The sequence below is a fragment of the Pelobates fuscus genome, chromosome 1 (genome assembly GCF_036172605.1).
Source record: "Pelobates fuscus isolate aPelFus1 chromosome 1, aPelFus1.pri, whole genome shotgun sequence".
Taxonomy (NCBI): Eukaryota; Metazoa; Chordata; class Amphibia; order Anura; family Pelobatidae; genus Pelobates; species Pelobates fuscus.
The window spans coordinates 103406739-103431423 of record NC_086317.1 but is presented as its reverse complement, the minus strand read 5'-3'; the positions used below and the strand labels follow the sequence as shown (position 1 = coordinate 103431423).

At 37.5% G+C, this 24685-nt stretch overlaps 1 protein-coding gene across 1 annotated transcript in view; it reads left to right on the top strand.

Annotated features, from left to right (window-relative positions):
• LOC134606782 (amine oxidase [flavin-containing]-like) overlaps positions 1-24685 on the top strand; it is a 97490-nt gene that overhangs the window by 66793 nt on the left and 6012 nt on the right. Inside the window, exons 4-14 of the mRNA XM_063450143.1 lie at positions 6817-6921; positions 9229-9320; positions 10438-10579; positions 14063-14212; positions 14325-14484; positions 15227-15323; positions 15672-15725; positions 16846-16903; positions 20174-20271; positions 20412-20523; positions 23163-23225. Of these exons, the coding sequence (XP_063306213.1) occupies positions 6817-6921; positions 9229-9320; positions 10438-10579; positions 14063-14212; positions 14325-14484; positions 15227-15323; positions 15672-15725; positions 16846-16903; positions 20174-20271; positions 20412-20523; positions 23163-23225 (1131 nt within the window). The remainder of the gene's footprint in view (positions 1-6816; positions 6922-9228; positions 9321-10437; positions 10580-14062; positions 14213-14324; positions 14485-15226; positions 15324-15671; positions 15726-16845; positions 16904-20173; positions 20272-20411; positions 20524-23162; positions 23226-24685) is intronic.

The following is a 24685-nucleotide window of genomic DNA, read 5'->3' as shown; positions in this document are numbered from 1 at the left end:
AACAGAATAGGGACACTCCTGCCCAAACTAATTCAAGACGACCAAGTGGGGTTTGTACGGGGCCGTCTGGGCTCAGACGGGACCAGGAAACTGGTCAACATCCTCCACAGTATCCAGCTTTCCGGGGTACCCAGTGTGGCACTGTCATTAGACGCGGAAAAAGCGTTTGACAGGCTACACTGGGGATATCTAACGGCAGTACTACAGAAATTCGCTTTCCCGGAGAGTTTAATTAGACTAATATTGGCGCTATATGACAACCCCTCAGCAAAGATAGCTAATGGGGGTTTTACCTCCAAACCTTTTAGGATCTCAAATGGATCTAGACAGGGATGTCCACTATCCCCACTGTTGTACATCCTAGCATTGGAACCGTTGGCCCAGCATATTAGAGACTCCACTGCTATTGAAGGGATAACCATAGGGGGGAAAACGCACAAAATCACCTTGTTTGCCGACGATGTAATGTTAACCGTATCACAACCAGATGAATCATTGCCAAAATTGCAAGATATACTAACAAAGTTTGGGAACTGCTCCTATTACAAACTTAATGTTACCAAAACCCAAGCCCTGGGCCTCAATCTCTCGGCCACCCAAATTGCTAACCTACAAAAAAAACACTCATTTGACTGGAGACGAGACCACTTAACTTTCTTGGGAATTCACCTCACACCCTTGACAGGGCAGTTATACAAAGCAAACTACCTACCACTACTCAAAAATATTAAGCAACAGTTATGCAGTTGGAAGGGCAAATATGTCTCCTGGATAGGCAGGATAGCAGCAATAAAGATGATGATCCTACCCAAGCTGCAATACCTATTCAGGACGCTTCAAATCCATGTACCGAATAACTTTTTTGTTGACACACAACGCCTACTAAATAAATACATCTGGGGGGGAAAGCGCTCCAGAGTGGCCGCAACCACGATGTACAAACCCTTCAGAGAAGGGGGGATGGGGGTACCAGAAATTAGGAGGTACTACACGGCAGCTCTCACGAGTACACTCATAGCGACATTCCACCATGCAAAGACACCACCATGGCACCAAATTGAAAAGGCACAGGTGGGTGGCATAGCGATGTCCGCACTGGCATGGATCCCCAAAAATAAAAGGCCAAAATATAGGAACGTCAGCCCAACTATAACGGCTACGTTGGCCGTCTGGGACAAGCTCATTAAAAAACGATATCCAGCTGCCTATTTTTCCCCAGCACTACCAATCCAAGCATTTGGCGTTCTGATACCGGGATTTGACCATGAACTATGGCAAAACCATGGGGTCAGAAGCCTCTCCCAATTAATGTCGGGAAGCCAATTGCTTACTTATGACTCACTTTCCGAAACGTTTAACTTGCCCCATAAAACATACTACGCTTATTTACAACTACACTCATGGGTGCAGAAACATGTTACAGCAGATAGGACATGCGGCCAAAGTGGTACCCTATCATTACTAGAGAAAGTATGTGTCACTACCACACCACCACAAAAACTACTATCTCTCATGTACAAAATGCTTAGTACTGATACCCCACCCAAAACTCTACAATTTGTACGAGCGTGGGAACAAGAGTTACGGGTAGATATATCAAACGAAGCTTGGTCAAGAATACTACTAGCCCACAAACAACTAACATTGAACGCATCTCATGTAGAAACAAGTAGAAAAGTACTATATCGTTGGTATGTAGTACCAATTATAATACACAAATATGACAGGGGGAAGTCTAAACTCTGCTGGAGATGCAACAGTGAACTGGGCACGATGCTCCACATATGGTGGACATGCCCCAATCTGAAACCTTTTTGGGAAAACACCTCGAGAGCCATTGAAGGCCTTACTGGCAGGACCATACCTTTCACACCAGAAACGTACCTACTACTAGCATTTCCTCAGGGCCTACAGAAAATAGACAGGTATCTCATGTATCATGTCATCATTGCAGCTCTTATGAACATAGGTAGATTGTGGCTAACAACAACCCCCCCGGACATTAATAAGTGTCTAGACTCAGTAGAGACCACTAAATCATATGAAATAGCAGCACGGCAAATACAAACAAAGAATCCATTTTGGCAAACAGCATGGGAAAAGTGGGATACTTGGAGAAAACCAGCCCAATAGAATGAGCGCTCAGGAAATCCTGAGTAAATTGATTTCTCAGCGTAGACCGGTCTTAAAACTCCCTTCCCTCCTCACCCCCCCCCCTCCTCCACCCTCTACCCTCCCCCTTTCCCACCAGTTGGTTAAAGTTAACAATAGGTGATAACTGAACCTACCTTATTAACGCTGAGCGGTGAATGTATAGCATTAGAAAAATCGGCAGCTAAACTTAATGGTACCAATTTTTGTTTAATGTATTGAATAACTTGGTTGGCACGGCTATGGCGTGAAATACTATAGACTTGTGTTGATCTCCTCTGTGAAATCCATTACTAACTTATGTACTCAATCTCTATACGTTTAAAGTTTTATTATCTGTGAAATAATATCCTAAATGTTAAATGGAATGTACCGCATGCCTTGTCAAGGTTCAGTTGTATTAACGATTGTATTAATGATACTATATACTTGAAAACTCAATAAAAAATATTGAACAAAAAAAAAAATTCCCATAGACTTTAATGGCGACTTCTGTAGATTAATAATATAAAAAGCTATTTTCTAACAGATTAGAATCACTTCTGATACTAAATCAAACACATTAAATTGAGTCTTATGTTAGCGTCTTCATTGTAACAGCATCAATGTAAATGGCAGTGTAATAAAAACAATGACATGGTTGAGTCACTATAAGAGACACTTCCACAATATGGACATATTGTGTTAAGCCCACCACTGCTTCACAGTACCCCGATATCGGTGGGTCTTACATTTATTCCAATGTGGGAGACAAATCAAATAGACCTAGTGCTGAATAATAGACCTAGTGCTAAATAAGCTGAATTGTAGCGCTAGCCCTATTTGATTTGTCTAGCACTATACACTTTAGCTTATTTAGCACTATAACTATTTGATTTGTCTCCCACGTTGAAATTAGTGAAGGACCCATCAATATTGGGGTACTGTGGTGGGCTTAACACAATATGGCCATATGTTGGAACTGAATCCTCGTATTTGTTTGCTTACATAGAATTTAGAAATGTATTTCATGAATACACTGTTCCTAATCTGTATTATGTATAAATATTGGTCACTACAGCAGTACCATTCCTGCAAGATGCATGTTTTGCTTGTGCCCCCAATTCCCTTTTGTTTTTACTATAAGAGACCCTGAAATTAAAAGTTGTTGCTTGGCTGACACTTTAAATTTAAACAGTACTGGTTCATGATTTTCTATTACAGCACATTACATGCTTGGATCAAAAATCATAATCAATTTAAATATTATTATTAATGCTAATATCTCCAAAGAGCTGGGGATTTATTGGTTTAGTCCAGCATGGATTTGCAGCAAATACAAGTGGCAACAAAATTTAGTCTCTCTTATATCCATTGAACTAAACATAATTAGAGAAGGCGCTAATGGCCCTAAATTGCCATCGAAAAAACAACAAACTACTATCAGACGAAGTTGCTGATGACTCACAAGATAAACAATATTTGTGGTGCATTACCCAGAGCGTGCATTTTTTTAATGGTAGTGCTGCTTATGTGACTATAAATGAATACACAAATGGAATGGGTGCTGTAGCCAGACTCCAATATTCAGCATCAATATCTCCGCTGTAGACTCCTTGTAGCTGAAGAAGCAATACGATATCCAAGGCACAATCCCCCCAGTAACTGGACGACACGCAGTTCTGGGAGTCAACTGATTTTTATTCAGCCACAGCTGGCTTTTATGCAACTCCCCAGGCAAGGGGTTTCTTAAATTACATTGCAGGGGTTTCCCCCTAGTGGACCTTGTTGGGGACAGGGGACAAAGCAACATTTCACAGACTCCTTCTCTGTGCCTGGGAGATAATTGAGTAAGAACAACTCTTTAATTACATTATTTACAGAAAATATACAATATTGTAAAACCATATAACATACATGTTAATATCTCAGAACTCCATGAAAGTTAGTTCACCTAATAGCAGGGATCTGAGCACCTACTTTGACCAAATATCACTCAGACCCGTTAGGTAGATTAGGAACGCCATTCGAGTGAAGTTTAGACTGGTCGACCACGAGGTGAAGCCCTAAAACAGTTCCAGAGGATTTTAGGCTTTGACCGGTCTTCTCGGAGTTCTTGCACGAATGCCGATGAAGTCTCCCCCTGACTGCTAACATATGAACGTTCCCCCTTGTTCGGTAGTTTAGGTCTCCTGAACGCCGTTCTCCTACTCGTTCGGGAAGTTGAATGGGCAGCGGTAATAATTTACTGGGTGTTTGCAGAGTCCAATAGCCGAAATTAGTTCTAGGCCGTCGATGACCATATACCGCTGCCCACGTTCGAGAGGTAAGATGGCCGCCGTTTGTTTGCACACGTGCGTTCGGTAATATGAATGGTGGCCACACAGGGGGAATTCTTCGTTAATGAGCAATTTGTGGTTAACAGCCAGGGGAGGTCGGTTGTTAAAATAACCGAACTCAGGGACCACACAGATGGGACTTCAGTAAACGAACGAGGGATACGGACATCCGAACAAAGGAAGGGAAAAGGGCCATTCTGCTACAGGTGCAAACAAAAATGATTTAAAATTATTTATAAAGTATTAGATATTAGATATCTTTGCTTAAAATAACGTATCTAATAAAAATTAGGGTTTTAGGGATTCCACTGTGCAGGGCCGGTGCAAGGATTTTTGCCGCCCTAGGGAAAAAAAAATTGCCCCCCATAAGTCCTGCCCACCATGTGACATCACAATGCCCCGCCCATATGTTTTGCAATATGGGCCAACGCCAGTGCGGCACACAGTGTCTTTTATCTGAAAAGGCAGTGTGTTTACATTAAAAAGCCTGCAGGCACAGACTATTAAGCTGTAGTGCTTCTGGTGACTATAGTGGCCCTTTAATGTGAGGTAAATGAGAGATTAGTGTCAGTAATAATATAATGGATTGCCTACTTACCACCAGATGAGGACAAGAGGATGATGATGGGCTCAGGCTGCAGTCTGGCTCCACTGATCTGGTGTAGAAGAGGATCTATGGAGACTGTTTGTAACAGTGCTCACAAAAATCAATGAACACGAAGCAGCTCAATTTTTGGGGCCCCTTACACAGCTCAAGGTCTGGTCACCCAGTGTCTGACCGTGAGCATGCCCACAAGGCCCACCCATAAGTCCACCTACATGGCCCACACCTGAGTTCGCTCATAGGGAGTGGAGTGTATGTGTGTGAGGAATGCATTGTGTGTGTCTGGGTGTGTGTGTAAGGGATGCAAGGTGTGTTTCTGTTTATGTAATGTAATGCAGTATGTGTCTGTAAGGGGTGCATTGAGTGTGTGTAAGAGATGCATTTTGTTTCTGTGTGTGTAAGAGAAGCAGTATTTGTTTCTGTGTGAGTAGGAATGCATTGTATGTTTCTGTGTGTGTGTGTGTGTGTGTGTGTGTGTATGGATGCATTGTGTGTTTCTGTGTATGTGTAAGGATGCACTGTGTATGTGTCTAGTTTGAGAGAGAGGGTTTGTGGGGTAGGATAGGGGTTGAGAGGGGAGCAGCTCCTTATTTATTTTTTAAAGTGCTTTCCCCTCCCATTTTTGTTTCACGTTTTGTGTCTAGTCTAACATATATAATAAAGATATTGATTATTAAACACTTTGCACTTTCTAATTAAGTTTCTACTCGATATGTGGGTAAAACCTTTTGTGGTTGTTTGAGACACGATATCCGCGTGATTTTGCACCTGGATTCCTATTCTCAACATATCCATTCAAGGTATCCTCCCTTTTCTTCTAAATTATCTGGGTTATGCCCATATTACCCATACTTACATACTTAGTCCCTTTCTGACTTCAAGGCCAGGTTGTTCTGTCCCTTGAGTCTCTTTTTCGCTGATTGTTCAAAGCGGAAGTAAGGGAATCTCAGTAGTGTTGGTTTCAATGTTTCTCTACGAGAAGCATTCTATTGGCTGAGGATGGTGATTGTTGCACATGTGTCTTAGGACTACAAGGCAGAGCAAAGAGATTGTCTCCTCTTGCCTAAATTTAAGGTAACGTTCAATGTGTGAGGAACGAGAGGAAGGAGGAGGCTACTAAACTAACTCCTTCACATAAAATATTTCACTGGTATCCCATCACATTACTGCTGGCAAGATCAAACAATATTACCCCAAAACTGAGGTGAGATTGCCTTTAATTGCAAGACTGGCTCTTACAATCCTGGATCCCAGGAATCCAGAAATTCAAGTCCCATTGTCAATAGATATGTCTGTCTTAAAATCTAAAAAAATTGTATTCTAGAACTGAATATTTAAATGAGTTTTCAATACTGATCCTTCTAATTGGTACTCTATTGTGTAATTGTTGAAATCCCTGCATACATACAGGTGACATAACACAATAGATATAATTAAGTCTGAGTAAATATGGGTTTCCCTGTGGGCCGTATGCAGACCACTTGGTCGCCAGAATTTCTGATTTAGTACAAACAACTGTGATGTCAAGAGTGCAAGAAATAGAGAAAAGGGTATCCCTGGTGTAGTACCGAACATACTATATTATTCTACCGGTTGAGATAAATATATACACAAGCATCAAAATAATATCATATTGAGTCTCCTTACTATTTGCGTTGCATCAAATGGTGAAATAAACTAAATTGCTAAAGTTTTTTGTATCAAGACATTTTACAAATCAATCTATATCTTTATGTGTTTCAGGGTAAATCATATCCTTTCCAAGGTCCATTCCCTCCTATGTGGAACCCAATTGTCTATTTGGATTACAACAATCTGTGGAGAACCATGGATGAAATGGGGAAAGAGGTACCATTTAAAGTATTATTCACAATATCCTAACCAGCAGTCATAACTCTTTCAGGTTTTGCCTATTTTTTTACTCACAGAGCATACAGCCTGGCAAAGGTGCATTTAAGGAAGTTTTAACCTTATTATCAATTATTGCACTCTTACCCATTTGCTTACAGCTACCTTTTTCAATTCTACCTTATTTTAGGTCCTTATTAAAGTTTTCTCCACCAACCGTATGTCCTTTAATGGGGCCTCTTATCACCCAATATGCTCCTTAAAAGATGTATTCACCCATGATAGTGTTCTACCCCATCTTCTTTTTCATTATATTTTCTAATTTTATGCTTCTTACTATCACTCTTAAAACTGGACAACCTGTGCAATCCCTACCTTAAGCAGAAATGATAAATCACTATGTACAGCCCTCTTTTAATAATTCATAGTTGTTCAACATGTGCAGAATGAGGGAAATATTTAGCTATAAGACTTACTGAGCATTCCTATTGTAAAGTTGCTTGTAGATAGCCATGTGTATATGATGGGCTTATTTTATCTACTACACAGCACAGCAGTGGAAAAGTGTATACAATTCCCTTTCCAACTAAAATAAATGCATATAAGATAAATAAAATGACTATTTCAATGATGTAGAAATAGGAGATGTATGGAATGTAATTGTGATCTGGGGTAGAGTAGCATTGGGGGTCCAGCATCGTTGTATACCGATAATTTATTCAGTGAGATCTGAGATATCCTCCACGTACCCGGTACCTTGTCAAGGCTTAATTTGGCTGAGGGTACTAGGAGTTTTCATACTAACCTATACCAGGACGACCATTGAGCTGCCAGTTTAACGTCTTCAATATCTGCATGTTTGCATTACTAAAAAAAATAATAACATTTTCTTTTTATAAACAGTATTGAAAACAAATCAGTATTTACATCTTTCATGATATTTATTCTCAATATGAGGCACTGTACTGTTATATTTGTTTTGATTTTCCTACTGTTTTATTTCTGCTCAAATCATTTATTAGCACCGTTCTGTTTTGCTCGCCTCATTTAATCTGTTACTTGTTTTTACCTTGCACTGGAATAATATTATTACAGCTTGTTAGGTTCCCAAGCGATTGACAATCCAGGCACATACACTGTAAATACACATAATACTCCACCAGTCAGGCTGTGGGTTTCACTGATGTGCAAACAGTGGGATCTCTATTTCACAGACTAGATTATTTCTGAGTATAGTTCAGTTGTTTGTGATCTGCAATTCCCAGTGATGTTCAGCCACTCTAAAACCTGTATTGCATTTCGCAAATATTTAAGACGCCAGGATTAGAAGGTATATCTGCAAATTAATCTAAATAAAATACGGTATGAATATTAAAGAAAATAACTTTGTTAAAGGAAATCTGTCATCATATTTTATTATTACTGAAAACAATTTCACAAAGCTGAGAATCCACACCCGAGTTACAACGTGTGACAGATTTACTGAGTTGCTGCCATTTTCAGATCTGGCACAGAGTTCCAGGCGTGTGGCTGGTTAGTCGCAGTCTCACAAAACATAGTTCCTGGTGCTCTGGGGAGGACAGCACAACATTATATGTCCCTGGACAGCTTATCACCGAGCACCCTGAGCAACCATTTAGCGCCCTGGTGGGTGGTCGGGGAACCAAACGATACTCAATCAAAGATTCACTAAATCGCGGTACATTGCCAATCCAACAAACAGTTCCAGAATGTTTTAGGTGCTTGATGTGTGGAATGGGTCCAGGTTATCAAAATAGGTCCCTGATTCCAGCTGAAAGGCAAACTAGGTTTCAGGGGGTCTCCTTAACCCCTTCCCATAGTGATAATAACCCCTTTTTGTCTTTTTTGTTGGAATTGAGTTCTGTGGCCCGTACAAATTAATAACACTTTTTAGTGCACCTCCTGGCATAGCCATCCACCATGGGTGTTGCCAATTTAACCTTGTACAATATGAAAGCCCTGAAACCATCCAAGAGTACATTTTTTGGGGGAATGACTGGCGCTTACACATGAATTCAGGATTTGTAAACACGCACTTATTCTTGATTACATACTTGTTTTTTGGTCTGACAAGTGGTATTTCTGGCCAAAGGGGATTAAAGATACCTGCCTTCGCAGAGCAAGGGGATGCCAGGAGTGACACTGACAAGAGGTATTTACAAACATGTATGCATTTTAAAATAATACACACTACAGCTATAATGCTTGAATGAATGTGTTTTATTTTTATTGATGCACTATATTTTTATGACGAAAGAAAACCCTTTCATGTGTTATGCATTGTAGATTCCAAATGAGGCTCCGTGGGCTGCACCGCATGCTGAGGAATGGGACACAATAACAATGAAAGAGTTAATTGATAAGATTTGCTGGACTAAGTAAGATTCATTTATTGTCCGTAGAATAAATTCTAATATATTATACAGTGGACCAGTGTACTGCCATTTTGAAAAATGTACTCATACTGTGTTAAAATAAAAGAATTGTCTTAGAGTCATTTGAATTTTAGTAGTTTTAATAGTTACCTAAAAACTAAACAGCACGACTCATACAATAAGTTGTGTTATATTTCAGAAATACATTTTCTAGCAATGTGTTTGCTGGATAAATGTATAACAGAAGTCAGGTAGTTCAAGAATATGTTAATGTAACTTCTATGCAAGGTACCATGACCATTGAAAAGAAGAACAAGCAAGCATCACAATGAATATGTTGTTTTAGCTAAATCAAAGGGTTTAGGTCAGAGGTTATTAGTAAGAGAGGAATGGGATTGTGGTAAACATTTGAGGTATGGCAGGAGCATTTAAATGGGAGCATCACATAATTACACACAGAACATTTTTATATATATATATTTACACACTTGTTCACTGAAAGATGCTTATAATTTTTTATCCATTTTTTTTATGATAGGCAGCATGTAGGCATCATAATGTTCAGCTCAAAATATTTTTTTATTAGACCATATAAAAAAACTAATATGCGTTTCTTGCCTTACTGTATAAATTTATGTCAATGTTCATTACCAGACAAACCATAAGCAATCATGTAATTTTTTATTGCATGGATGTACTGATTAAATTCATTCAAAGGTTGCTATAGCAACATGTGATAAAAGGGTTGCATGCTCGTGATATCTTACCCTATCTTCTATAATTGAGAGGTAATTGATTAAAACAGTCATGAGATCACGAAAGGAAAGAGCGAGCACCTACAATTTTAATTTCAGTGTACTTAATAGTTGTAATGTCAGAATCACTGTGAAAATGAATGCTGTATCGACAATGTCTCAAACGTAACTTTACTTTGTTAATGTTTACAGGTGTTTGTATAATTTCATTTACATGTTTGTGTGTGTGTGCATGTGTGTAAACCTGTGTACATTTTTACCTTGTAGTTCCCAAATGTTTTCATGATTGATTTGCATATGTTATTTGCCACAAATACATGAATGTTTGTTACATTTGGTGTGATTTTTCCAATTTTTTTCCCCAGTGCAGCAAAGAGGTTTGCTGCTCTTTTTGTGAATGTGAATGTAACTGCAGAGCCTCATGAAGTGTCGGCACTTTGGTTTCTGTGGTATGTAAAGCAGTGCGGAGGCACCACAAGAATATTTTCCACGTCTAATGGTGGGCAGGTAAATAAAACAATGTTTTTAATACTTATTTTAATTTAGCCCTGGCATATGTTGTCTTATTAATGTCATATGATCGTGACTCTTTCGTTATCTATCATGAAAAAACAACCTTACCGTCAGGGTTAATATCAGAAATAGCTGAAAGGGTTAGATAATTTTTGTATTTTGTGTCTTTTTCTCACACACTTATTTTTTTTTCTATCAGCTCTTCTCTCTTATTTTCCTGCTGCACTCTCTCCGTTTTGTCCGTTATAGTACCCTCATGTTCTTCTTTAAACCCACCCCCTTATGGTTTCTATGGCCATTTTTGTCCATATATTTGTCTCTGACCCATTTTTGCCATTTGTTTTTCATCTATTTCATCTATTTATTGTGATTTCCTTTGTAATGTTTGGCACTCAAACACTGATCTATTTAGATCAGCGTATAAACAAAATTTTAAAACATATTGTAAAACATATTTTAAAACATATTGCTTTAACCAATAATAACTAATAATAATTAATGGAAAAAAATAAAATACAAAACACAATTATGTTAGCGTCTATATTTTGGAATTTGTAGAAAGCACTGACTTATGGTACTCATGTAATTAAAGACAGATGATTTATCTTTTTAAAATATATAAACAGCGTTATTTACTTTTATTAATTATCTTTTTTCATATTATTTTTTTAAGAGATCAGGATAACATGTTTTTATAGTCAAATATCGTTAGTACACAATGCTTTGCCAGTACGGTTTACATTGTATCACAGCAAGGTCGGTTTTAGAGGCATACACTATTTGTACGATAATATGGTGAAGCTTACACTGAAGGAGTGCCGTACCGGTTAGAGGCCAATAATATTTGAATGACTGTATCCTTTCTCAAATTTATAAACTTAAGAACTATTCACTCTCACAAGAGGTAAAGAAATTGGAAAAAAATAGAAAAGAAGAGGTGGACACAGAAAGGCTAGAAGAAGTTGGGGGTGGTTAAAAAAAAAAAAAAAATGGGGGTTCCCTCCGTGCTCTTTGTCCATGTTCTAGCAGCCTTGTGTATGTGGCAGACCACACCCATGATGCCCGGTTGTCATACTTCACCCACATTTTCCACATTTTGTTAATAGTTGTTGTTGAGTTACGAGCCTGGATTGTGAGCCTGTCAATTAAGTATTTGTCTTTATTTGTATTATTATATTATTTTGTGTGCATCTCTCCAAACCATACCTGTGCTAGGGTCCGCCTTGTGGACAGTGTAATTTTATTCAGCAGTTTTTGTTCTTCCCTGGAGAGGTAATTCTTTGGTTTGACCAGTAGGAAGTAACAAGTTCTCTATCTACAAGTCTGTGTAGGGTGTCCGTCAACAAGTCTACCAACTATCTTCCAATAGTGCTGAACTTTGGGTCATGTCCACCACATGTATGAACCTTTTTGTCCACAATCTCTCCAGCATTTGTCTGTTGGGGACTTGTAATTATCTTTTTCGAAAGGTGTTTGGCAGCATATGGACATGTTTATTGTAGAAATCATAATCGAGTTTCAAACATTTGTAGACTTTTAATGCAATCATTCTAGATAATCATTTTCATAGCCTGTATCTATTTCTGTCAGAAAGCAATCGATAGACAAAGCTGATTGAAGGCTGAAGTGGTATTATTGGCCAGCATCTAAGTATGGTGCCATGAGGTATATTGATTTCTCCTCAAGAGACAACAGCAAGCTCTCTATATTCATATAGTGCTTAACTCCTTCATGACAACTGCCACACAGGGAATGGTGATTTCTCTAATATACCTTGTGAAAAGCCAAGCATACCCTGTTTAGCAGCTGTTTAAATTGTTGACAGAAAACAGGTCTCGCCATGGTTGGAGAGACCAAGCTATTTCTTGATGCACTATAGAAATAGCAATATGAAGTTCCTCCAAAGCATGCTATCTTGGGGATTGCCAGCCCCAGCAATTACTATGTCCTCAGCCAGCAGGCCTCACTTAACACAATATAGACCATGTTCTTGTTTTTTGTGTCATGTACTTAACTTTACAAGAAACCATATTTGTGAGGCCTTCCATTAATAGACTGAAAAGGCAACCATGCACCATAGGATAGCTTTGACAGTCATTCACAAATGATCCAATGCTGTGATTGACACCTGATGCTTGGTTGCAGCAGTGCACACTCAGCTGTCAATCATTGACTGGCTCTTAGGATCACCATGTGTTGTAACATTCTATTGTCCTTGATGATCACCAGAATTTCCTACCATGATCTTACAGTGCTATCCAGACGAAGCCATGCCCTTCCAGTACTGGGAAACACTCCACTGAAAGAAATATAAGGGAGTCAGTTCAGGAAAATGTCTTATCTTTGTTAAACATAGCAACGGTTTTATAATAACACACAGTAAAGGGGAGTCTAGGGGAGTATAATTAATTACCAATCAAATATTGACAACTATTAATTTACAGAACAGACAGCTAGTGTATGCATCTAACACATTATTGATGAAAAAAACGTATTTATGGGGCATTACTAGGTAGAAACTTCTTAGTATAGAAGGGTGTAGGGGAAGGGTCTTCAAAGAATAGAAGAGAACAAAGATGGTCATGTGCCAAGCCTACATATGTGACAATCTGGCAGGGTCAGGTGCAAAACTATGTATGTGACTTATTTGCAATGTACAAGGCTGTTAGTCTTATGATTCAGCTGAGCAGAGATTAACCCTATCACCATGGAAGCCAGTCACAGTGATATGGCAATGTGATTACTGTAACTGGCTTTCACTGAGATCACTCAATCAGAAGGCCAATCTACTACAATTTGGTATTAGGGTTAGAGTGGCTAAGGACTGCTAGGGTTAGGGATAGTTAGAATTAGCTTGTGTTAGGGTTAGTTTGGATTAGCTTGAGTTAGGGTTAACTAGAGATAGATAAAGTTAGCTAGGGTTAGTGTTAGCTAGGCTTAGTGCTAGATTGGCTTAGGGTTAGCTTGTGCTAAGGATATGTGTTTTTGTTTTCTTTTTGTTGCAAAATGTTTTACAAATTATGCAGTGTTGGAATAAAGTCTTATCTAGAGTGCGGTATCATATGTTCTTGTATATATTACTGAGGTATTAGGAGTGGGTTACCCAGATATCCAGCACCTATCTGATGGAAGAGTGCCTGTAGACTCTCTTTATTTGTAAAGTCTTATCTACTCTTATTTGACACTTTCAGATATACCTTCTCATTTAACCTAACTATATGTATTATTTTGGTTATCTCATTTTTTTGTACACTTATTTGCATGTACGACTTTAAATTACCAATATTTTGATATTTTAAGATCCTCGTTTGTTGCATATTTGAATACAAACTGAAAGGCTCTTCTAGGTATCCGAATTTAACATAAACAGTCCAAAAGTTGGAAAGAAATAATTTATTTACATTTGTTATATGATAGGTTCTTGCCTTATTTCACAATTTTGTAAATGATGTAAGGTACATTGTTTGCTTTATCAAGGAGAGAAAATTTGTTGGTGGATCTGGGCAGATAAGTGAAAAGCTTGCAGAATCCCTACAAGGTCGAGTCAAGTTGCAAAGGCCGGTAGTACAGATTAACCAGTCGGAAAAAAATATTACAGTGGAGACACTAAATCATGAAGTTTATGAGGTAAATATCAATAATTTCCTCTTGTTCACCACTTATTACTGATACCAATGTTTTTGACTGCCTGTGATGTGGCATACCCCACTATGTTCATGTTGCTTCTCTCTTTTTATAGGCCAAATATGTTATCAGTGCCATTCCACCAACTCTTTGCCTGAAGATCCATTTTAGCCCTGAATTACCACCAATGAGAAACCAGCTCATCAATCGAGTTCCTATGGGTTCTGTAATCAAGTGTATGGTCTATTATAAAGAAGCTTTCTGGAGGAAGAAAGGTAAATGTACAGTATTCGAGTGGATACAAAATGTATTCTATAAAAATTAGATTTATTAAGATACTTTAGAGTTTATGATTAAATAAAAAAAAAAACTGATTACCAGTCACTAATAATATTGTAATATAATAATAAATATTACATGTTTAATATTAGATTAAAGGGAAACTATAGGTTTCAAAATAACTTAATGAAGCAGTTTTGGTGTATAGAGCATGTCCCTGCAGTCTCAATATTCAATTCTCTGCCGTTTAGGAGTTAAATCACTTTTGTTTCTGTTTAAGCAGAACTTGCTACACATACCCTTCTTGTGATCCACATACCCTGCAAAAAAAAAAAAAAAACTTTTTCAATCAGATGTTAACTTGATTTGGAAATGTTTTATCTCCTGCTCTGTAAATTGAACTTTAATCACACACAGGAGGTCCTGCAGGGTCTGGTAGACTATTAACTAAGCAGGAGACAAGTCATATTTAATTAAACAGATTGTGCTATAAAAGAAGTTTAAACATTAGATTTCTCTTTACAGGAAGTGTGTAGGGAAAATGTGCAAGTCACATGCAGGGAGATGTGAATAGGTCTGCATAAACAAAGTGATTTAACTCCTAAATAGCAGACAATTGAGTGGTATGATTTGTACACATTTTGCTTCCTATGGTATCCCTTTCCTTTAACTTTAAACATAATTGTATGATGATGATGCATGTGTGATGGTTTAATATATATTTTTATTTTTATTTAGATTATTGTGGAAGTATGATTATTGAGGATGACAATGCAGCAATTGGACTTACTCTTGATGATACCAAACCAGATGGCACAGTGCCTGCCATAATGGGGTATGCATTTTAAAACCATTGTATAAGATAAATATTGTTTGTGGAATAATAGCAATTTTCAGTGACATTTTGACTAGTGAATCATTTTTGTTCTCTTTTATATAGTCTCACTATGTTAACAATTATTATTATTATTATTATTATTTCATCGGAGGTTATCATTCCAATTATTAGCTATTATGAATGAGTCCAATTTAGTTGATGAAAATGACATCAGATGTTCGCTATGTGCATGAATACAAAGGAAAGCTAAATATATCCACTCTAAATAATCTGATATTCCTCTTCTTATTATAAACGCAACATGAAATAATGCTTAATTATAATATTTTCTATCTTGTTAAATAGATTTATTCTTGCCAATAAATCCAGGAGACTGGCCCACCTCACAAAAGATGAAAGGTACAGTTAAACAAGTTTTGATTTTGCTTTAATTATGTTTTATATTTGAATTTGCAATGTTTTCCCCAAAAAATTGCTAATCTGTAATTAAATCAGTCACATAGTTTATGGATTAATGTAGATACATGGTTCTGCAAATATGAAAAATACCATATTGTTTACTAATTGGTTGCATTCCGCATCATTTTCCAGCATTTGGTTTTCAAAATTCTTCTGTGTTCACTATGTTCACTAATAAAATGATAAAAGAATTTAGCAAAAAAAAAAAAAGAAAAAAAAAAGTTTCTCTTAAGATAAGATACATTTTTCAGGGGGATTTAGAGTTGGAGTATCCTTATAGGATCAATAAGGGCTGGGGTATTTAATGGTGACTACGTGTTAGGGGAGATTAGAGTTATAAGTGCAATTTCCATTGATATTTATAACAACCAAATGCAGTAAATGGTTGTAATTCAGCATTTAGTGGTAACCGAACGAGTCAGATTATATAGAGATTTGGCTGACTGCAGCCAACAACTGATCTGCAACCAAATGCAAGTGCAACTTTGTTCATAATTACAGAACCTAATATCTAAATAACTAAAAGGTTAAAAAGAGAGAAAATTTGGCAACTGAGTAGCATTCAGCTATTATTCGGCATTTATTGTGTAGATTCTAATCTACACCAAGGTATTTTATTACATAAATGTAACCATTTGTTGATCACTGAAGAACTCTACAATGAGTAGTTTAAATATTACAATATTTTATTATTTTCTAAAATAAATTACACAATAGTGTAAACTGAATACATGCCAATATTTGTTTCTTCAAAATTGTTTCCAGATCACTAGACTTAAGAATTCATAGTTATGCAATTTTACCTAATCTACCAACCCTGTGTGGCGGATAAATGAATACATGAAAAATGAATTATGGAAAAGTACAAAATGAAATTTTTATGTATCCACTATGAATAAGAATCTAGATTTCAAATTCTTGTTTTATGCTTATGCACATTTTTTTCATTATATATTTTTTTCTCTTCCAATAATTTTGATCTCTATTTCACATGGTATACTTTTATTTAATTTTTCTGCATAATACAATATTTATTGATTGCATATTACTTGGTTTTTAGGAAGGTCAAAATCTGTGAACTGTACGCAAAAGTATTAGGATCAGAAGAAGCTCTGCATGTAAGATAATTTGAATATAATTGTAAACTGTAAAATGCTTAAAAATGCTGTAAAAAGTCAACAATTCTTTCACCATTATATTATCTTATATAAGCATTTATTATGCATTTAATTCCTTGAAATACGTAAGCGATATACTTTATTTGTTTATGATTTTGTAACATAATAAAATAAATACAATAATTAACAAATGCCCAATGTCTGTGACAAAGATGGAATGATATGTGCTATAAAACAGGTCGACACAATGAGGGATTTTAGACCTCAATACTTTTATATATAAATGTTGTCAAATGTTTGGCACAGTTTATTAAATCTGTTAGTTTTGTCATCTGTTCCTTTCTTTGTGACTAGCCAGCATTTTTTTAATATTCACCATATTTTTGTCAAAACAGATTTTTAATTTCCGCCACCTTTGCCACATAAAACTGTCTGTTACTTTTTTTTTCTCACCACACTAAATTTGGCAGTTTTCTAAGATTAAAATTTCTGTGAATACTGGTGGGATTTACCATAAAGAACCTCACTTTTTAGATCACTTTTAGAACACTTTAATATATTTAATCAAAATAACAACACAATTTAACCTTCACTTTTCAGAACACTTTGATAACTATTCCCCACTAGTTAGTCATGTTTCCCTCCCAAAAATAGAAAAAGTTTAGAATTTCCACATCTGTGGCAGCTACATAAAAACAAGCAAATGGGTGGGCGGGGCCTGGCAGCAGACCTTGACGGACGCACACTAGATGGTCTCTTCTTCCAAACTGACTAAATCAGCGGTTCCCGACAAATTACAAAGCTGTGATTATACCTCATAGACCAACAAGAGTTATGAGGCAAAAAACTAAGTTGAATAAAAATGGCCACCGAACTCGGGATTACACAGACTCCTCGGAAGATCTGAGCCTGGATGAATGCTCCTACACCTGGGCACTCTTGACCAGTCAATGCAGTGATGCTGAAAGCCCTGCTGGGATACCTGCAAAAGGTCATCCAGGCTGATGTGGCCCAGCTTCATACAGTCATAGTTGCTCACAGTGGGGTGGTGGAGGCCTCCTCAGAAAAAAAGCCCAAACCATTGCAGAGCTCCAACTGGAGGTGAAGACGCTTAAAGTGCCACAAACCAAAGCAGAACAGCGTTTTGCAGTGAAACAACGTGAAAGTACGAGGAATCCCCGAGGACATCCCAGCGGAAAAACTCCAACACTTGATGCAGAGACTTATCGGAGCCCTGGGATCCAGTGAAGATCAAGCCTATTGTGCCTCAAGGAGGGATGCCTGACGCATATGTGGCTGCCACCATCTGAATCAGTGGACTCAGCCCTAAAGCATCCTCTACAATCATAAGGACACCTACCTATAGCTGTTCAAAGTTTGTTACATTTTATTTTGGGAATCCTTACCTTTCTTTTTCGGAACCAAGTAAAACCTGAGGGCACCTGCTGCCTTAAACCAAGGAACTCTAAATCTACTGACGACTTTTTGGTTCTTTGGGACAATATCTTATTGTGGTTTGAACTTTGTTTCTTTTTGTTTTTGTGTTTCGTTGATTTGCTTTTTAGTTAAGTGACACTGTAATGTAATTTTAGGAGTCAAGCTACTTACCATCAGACGCGACCCACAGCTCTCACAGGGATCTCCCACTCCCCCACCCTGCCTCCTAGACACAATTAGACCCACCGCTCAGAATACCAAGTTATTGGAGGTGGATAAAGGGTACAACATCAAACCTAGTGCCAGGAGTTTTATGTGAGACGTACGCTTCAACTCAACCGACACAGGATTTCTGTTCCTAACGCGAAGCAACATTCACAAACACGAGAATCTAAATTTCTCTTATCGAGCTTAATTACCCTTCATTTACAACCACTGGCCTATTGTTAACCCCAATGATACCTACTGACGCATGGTACACTTCCCCTGGCCAGGACTCGATGTTGGGAATAATACACAATGTTGGGAATATAAGACCCACTCGACTCATATTAGTATAAAAATAAAATCCTCAGCTCCCAGGCTATGTTAATATTAGACACAATGTAACACTGAATGTATACTCTGATATTTTTCATGTCTCTATTTATTTTCACCTGCATGACCTCTTGCGCTTGTGAACTGGGTACAAATAAAGAATTATATATAAAAAAAAAAAAAAGTTTATGAAATATATGAAAATCACCACTATTATTAAAAAAAACTAAACTAAATCATTATTTATTTTTAGTTTTTATTCCACTTGACAGTATAACACATAAATGTCTTAACATAGCTAAAAGTGTTCTTGTTATCTTGTGTGGATTTGGGGGATTATATATCAACTATAATAAAAAAAATGTTAAAAAATAATATTTAGTATAGATTGCACTATATCATGAACACATCTTCTCTTGTTAAAGCATATCTGTAACTTTTAGCATCATTATCAAACACTGATTAAGACTGCATTGAAATGTCACTTGTAGTGTTTTAAAGTTAGGGACAACTTTGTCTTATGGTAAAGCTTGAGGTCGGCAAAAGTTGACAAAAGGAGGAGCAATTGTCCAATCCCAGCAATTGTCACAAATGATGGCTGTGAGATTCAGACTTTGTTTCTGGACCTCAAAACCTCAGTGTTTTAATCCAGTGCACGTGGCTGATACACCAGGAGCTGAAAAGACCTGCAGCATTAGCATGGCAATGGCCTCAAGGCAGAGCCATGGGTAAATAACATTCTCCTCCCTGCACCCATGGCCACCAGATCCACTGTAGATCTGTCACGTTTTGCAAATTGACAGATCTGCTTTAATTTGTTCTCAGAATAGTTTGTCATGTTTCAAGGATCTTCATTATCAAATATCTTGCAATCTTTTCATTTTGTTTAACCATTTCATCTGACCATTTTTTGGCAGCATCTAGAGTATTCTGGTCCATTGATATTTATTTTGCTTCTGATCCATTTCTCACAAAGAATGAGAACATAAACCTTAAGATTGTCCAGAAAATAGGCAGTATATGTCACAACATCCTTTTACAGGCTGCCAGCATGTTTTAAAGTCTATAATTCAATAAAAGCTTGAATTTTGAAGAAGTGTTTCAGAATTTTGGGATCCATTTGGTGTGCAATCCTTTAGTTTGAATATGCCAATACCCAATTTGCTATTTTTTCAACTGCTAGAAAACCATAAAACATGATTAACTGGCCATCGTCATTAGGAATTTCAGACTCATAAAAATGTTATCCAAAGGATCGATAATTAGTTCTATTTTCAATAATTACTTCCTGAACAGCCTGTGCATTATGAAGAAAAGAATTGGTGTGAAGAACAGTATTCCGGAGGCTGTTATACAGCATACTTCCCACCAGGAATCCTGACTCAGTATGGCAGGTAGGAGTAAAGTAATAAACGCAATACAAATAAATAAGTTAAATAAGTCAGTAAACATATGCACATACAGATATATACAGTTTAGTTAACAATATATTTGTCTTTAAGCGATCATTTAATAAAATAGTGTTGAATTTTAGAGTTCTTCGGCAACCTTTTGGCCGGATCTTCTTTGCTGGAACAGAGACTGCAACAGAATGGAGTGGATATCTTGAAGGAGCCATTCAAGCAGGGGAGAGAGCCGGGAGAGAGGTATATTCAGTATTTAGTACATATATATCCAAACAAATTCAAACATGATTCTTCAAACATGATTCTTTAAACGACGGACTGGATTAAAATGAAGGCACATAATATAGCACTATAAAAAACAAGCATTTGCTTTTGTTTAGTTTTTTTATTTACTGATCAAAAGATGTTATTGCTGTGTTCTGTTATTGTTTTGTGATCTTGTACACCGTTTGCATACATTAAAAAAAGGCTCCTCTGACCAAAGCACATAAAATAAAATAGCATGATCCAAATCCGTATCCAATTCACTTCCAATTCTAATAAAAAAATTAAAAAAATAGACGAATAACTGCTTTAAGAAATATAGGCAAAATCTGGTTCACTGGGAACACTCCACAATTTGATGTATGTATATTACAAATGGAGAGAACCAAAATATATGAAAACATGGCGAGGAGAGTAGAAAAATACCTTGTTTTCTGGGGGAAAGCATTGGAAAACTGGGGGAAATGTATTAACGCAAGTATATACCGGGTATTAAGAGGAGGTTTAAAGGAAGTAAGGCATGTTTTTAAATGAGCATATGGAGAATGGTGATTGAGTTATTTGTAAAAAAAAAAAAAGAAAGAAGGAGAGGTGAGGAAAGGAACAAAAAGAGAAAATTATTATAGCGTTTTTATTTCTCTTTTTTTTCATTATTATTTGTTTATAATTAGAAGGAAACATACTATATCACTTGAGGCATTTAGTAGATTATATTGATGTAAGACATAATGGTTACTTTGACATAAAAGGAAAAGAAAAGGAAGAAAAGCTAGAATATATGCTTATTTTATATGTTTCTGTTATTTTTGTTCATTCCATTCATATTATATGATTGAAGATGTTGTAACCAAATTATTAATGAATATGTAAAAAAAGAGTATGAAAAATATTAAATTAAAAATATACATATATATATGAAATCGGTCAACAACATTTCAGCGTGACAGAACCCTCACTACCTCATGCATAGTGGGGATAACACACACTTAGTATAGGATAAATGTTGGATGTCCACGCGAAACGCGTGAGGGGGTGGGGAATCTTTCAAGTTGAGATGTGGTTGACTAATTTTGTATATTTTTATATTTTTCTAAATAAAGTGAATTGGATACAGATTTGGAGCATGCTATTTTATGTGCTGTGACTGGAGGAGTCTTTTCAATTAATGTTGCATTTCCACTGATGACCACAGTATTGCTCCTGGTCAGTATGCTTTAAGACCAGCAGGAAGTATGAAACGGTGAGAGGCCACTTTTGAATTTCCATAATAAAAGTGAGTGCTCTTATATATGGATACATTTCTAAATAACTTCCCTAATACCTACCTTTTATTTAACAGCATTTGCTATTAAATGCCAAAAAATGGTTTTGCTGTGCCCGATGAGGTTATGAGAAATACCTCATAAAGCATACACACTAGTGACAAATGAACCATAATTTAAACCAAGTCAACCAGTTTAGGAGAGATTTATCAAGGGAAAACCAAGTGCTTTTCTGGGGCAAAAATGCAAAATAAGGATCAATGACCATGGAAAGCAATAGACTATATATCCATATAGAGCTTTTAACACCCATTATAGCACCTGGTTTGCCCTTAGAAATCTCCCCTTTGTTTAAAAATCAGTCTGACTATACCTGTGGAATTACAATCAAGTCCACATTGGTATAGTATTAATAGTACATGCTCCATAGCTCTTAATATACATTTATTTAGAAAGTAAAACTTAAACTTAATGAAGTGATTTTGATGTATAGATCATGTCAGAGCCATGTTTAGTTTTCTGCCATTTAGAAGTTAAATGGCTTTGTTTATGCAGCTGTATAATCTGAATTCAAATGAAACCAAATAAAGATATGATTTACAAATGAAACCATTTTTTCCATGGAGTCACAGCCAGGGCGGCATAAATAGAAATAAAAAGGATTTACCTCCTAAATGGTTAAAATTGAACAGTTAGATTGCAGGGGCATGATCTATAGACTAAAACGGCTTCATTAAAGGGACAATCCACTGCACAAATACAAAATAAATAAAAAACAACGGTTTGTAGATATAACCCAAATGAAAGCTTGCATGCTTTTTTATTGAGATTTTTTTCATTTAGGTATATCTAAAAATAGCATGCAAAAGTTGCAGTTCTGTCTTTGCAAGCCCTCCCCTTCTAACCCTGCCCATAATTTCTGTGGCTGTCCAATGTCCGACTTCCCAATGCAGCTCAATTAGAAACTTTTGCAAGGCTGGTCCTCTGAGCTATTGCTGCCTCTTGAGTTTAGCTCCACCGAACTATCAAACCCAGGAAGTAACAGGACCTGTTGTCTGCTTGAAAGCAAAGGAGGTGTAATATGCCACTTTCTATTGAAATCTGTACTTTTTTCTAAATTCATTTTTTTTTTACCTGTTTCAATTACAACAGGTAATTAAACATTGTATATGGCTCTTTTATTGAATTTTTAAGTCATTTTCATCCAGCTAGCAAACATTGTGAAAAATCGGTCTACTCAGCTATGGCAAATTGATAGGTCCAAAACAGTTTGATGTTCTGCCATTAGTAAATACGCTATTTTGTAGCCTACCATACCTGTTAATAAAATGCATGTTCAATATATCATTTCAGATATTGCACAAAATGGGCAAAATACGAGAGAGTGATATCTGGGTGCCAGAGCCACCATCGTTGGTAAGATGTGTAAAAAAAAAAATCTAATTTTCTTAAAGCGAGACCCACAAATGAAATGAAATATAGTGTTGGTGTCTAGGACTAAACACTTACACAGTATCCTGTGAATTTCTTCCACATTTCCAAAGCTATATGATCTGTAATGGATTCCCTATACTCCGACTGAGTATATCCGCTGTAGTTTTGCCAAATCCCCAGTGAAGCAGTGATTATAGCTCCCAATTCCCCAAACATCAGCCTAGACTTGATGAAGGGTAGAAACGAATGTGTTTAATCTAGACTCAATGGCCCACTTATATACAATACAGAGACACAGTAAACATGCCCATGACACTCCCATAAACACATAAAATTATAAGAGATAATGCTGTAAAATCACCAAAAAACTTCTTACAGTTTGATTCTACTGTATATATGGATTGCTCCAAGTGTCTCCCTGTCTCAGTCTCCCATGTCTCCCAGTGTGTTAGTGTCCCTATGTATTATAATATCCCCTAGTGTCCCCATGTCTCCCAGTGTACCCTAGTTTCCCAGTCTCTCAGTGTCCCCATGTCACCCAGTGTCCTTTAGTCTCCCAGTCCCCTAATCTCCCAGTCTCTCAGTGTCCCCTAGTGTCTGTGTCCCCAGGTCTCCCAGAGTCTCAGTATCCCCATGTCTTCCAGTATCCCCTAGTCTTCCAGTCCCCTAACCTCCCAGTGTATCAGTGTCCCCTAGTGTCTGTGTCCCCAGGTCTCCCAGAGGCTCAGTATCCCCATGTCTTCCAGTATCCCCTAATCTTCCAGTCCCCTAATCTCCCAGTGTCTCAGTGTCCCCTAGTGTCTGTGTCCCCAGGTCTCCAGTGTCCCCTATGTATCACGGTGTCCCCTGTGTATCACAGTGTCTCAATGCCCCATGTCTCCAGGGACAGGGACACTAGCTGGGAGACATGGGGACACTGAGAGACTAGAGCCACTGGAAGACATGGGGCCATTGTGTCCCTAGTGTCTCAAAGTCCCCTTTCCCCCAGTGTCTCAATGTCTCACCGTCCCCATGTCTCACAGTTTCCCCTAGTGTCTCAGTTTTCTCAGGTCTCCCAGTGCCCCCTAGTGTCCCTATGTCTAACAGCCTCCCTATGTCTCCCAGTGCCCCTATTTCTCCTAGTGTCTCAGTGTCTCCGAGTGTCTCAGTGTCCTCAGGTCTCACAGTGTCCCGTAGTGTCTGTACCTTCTAGTGTCTGTGTCCCCTAGTGTCTGTATCCCCGTGTCTCCCTGCAGCCTCTTCCCCCATCCCTCACTTACCTGAGCTGTAGGCTGTCTCTGCAGGCTCGGAGCTGCTGTCTGGACTCTCTGTGCAGAGCTGCTCCCCCAGTGAGCGGATCAGTGAGTAGAAAGAGGCAGGGAGGGAGATGCTGTAATTTCCTATCCCTGCCTCTCTCTACACACACAGCGACCCCTACTGGTCGGCGCTGGTATTGCAGAATT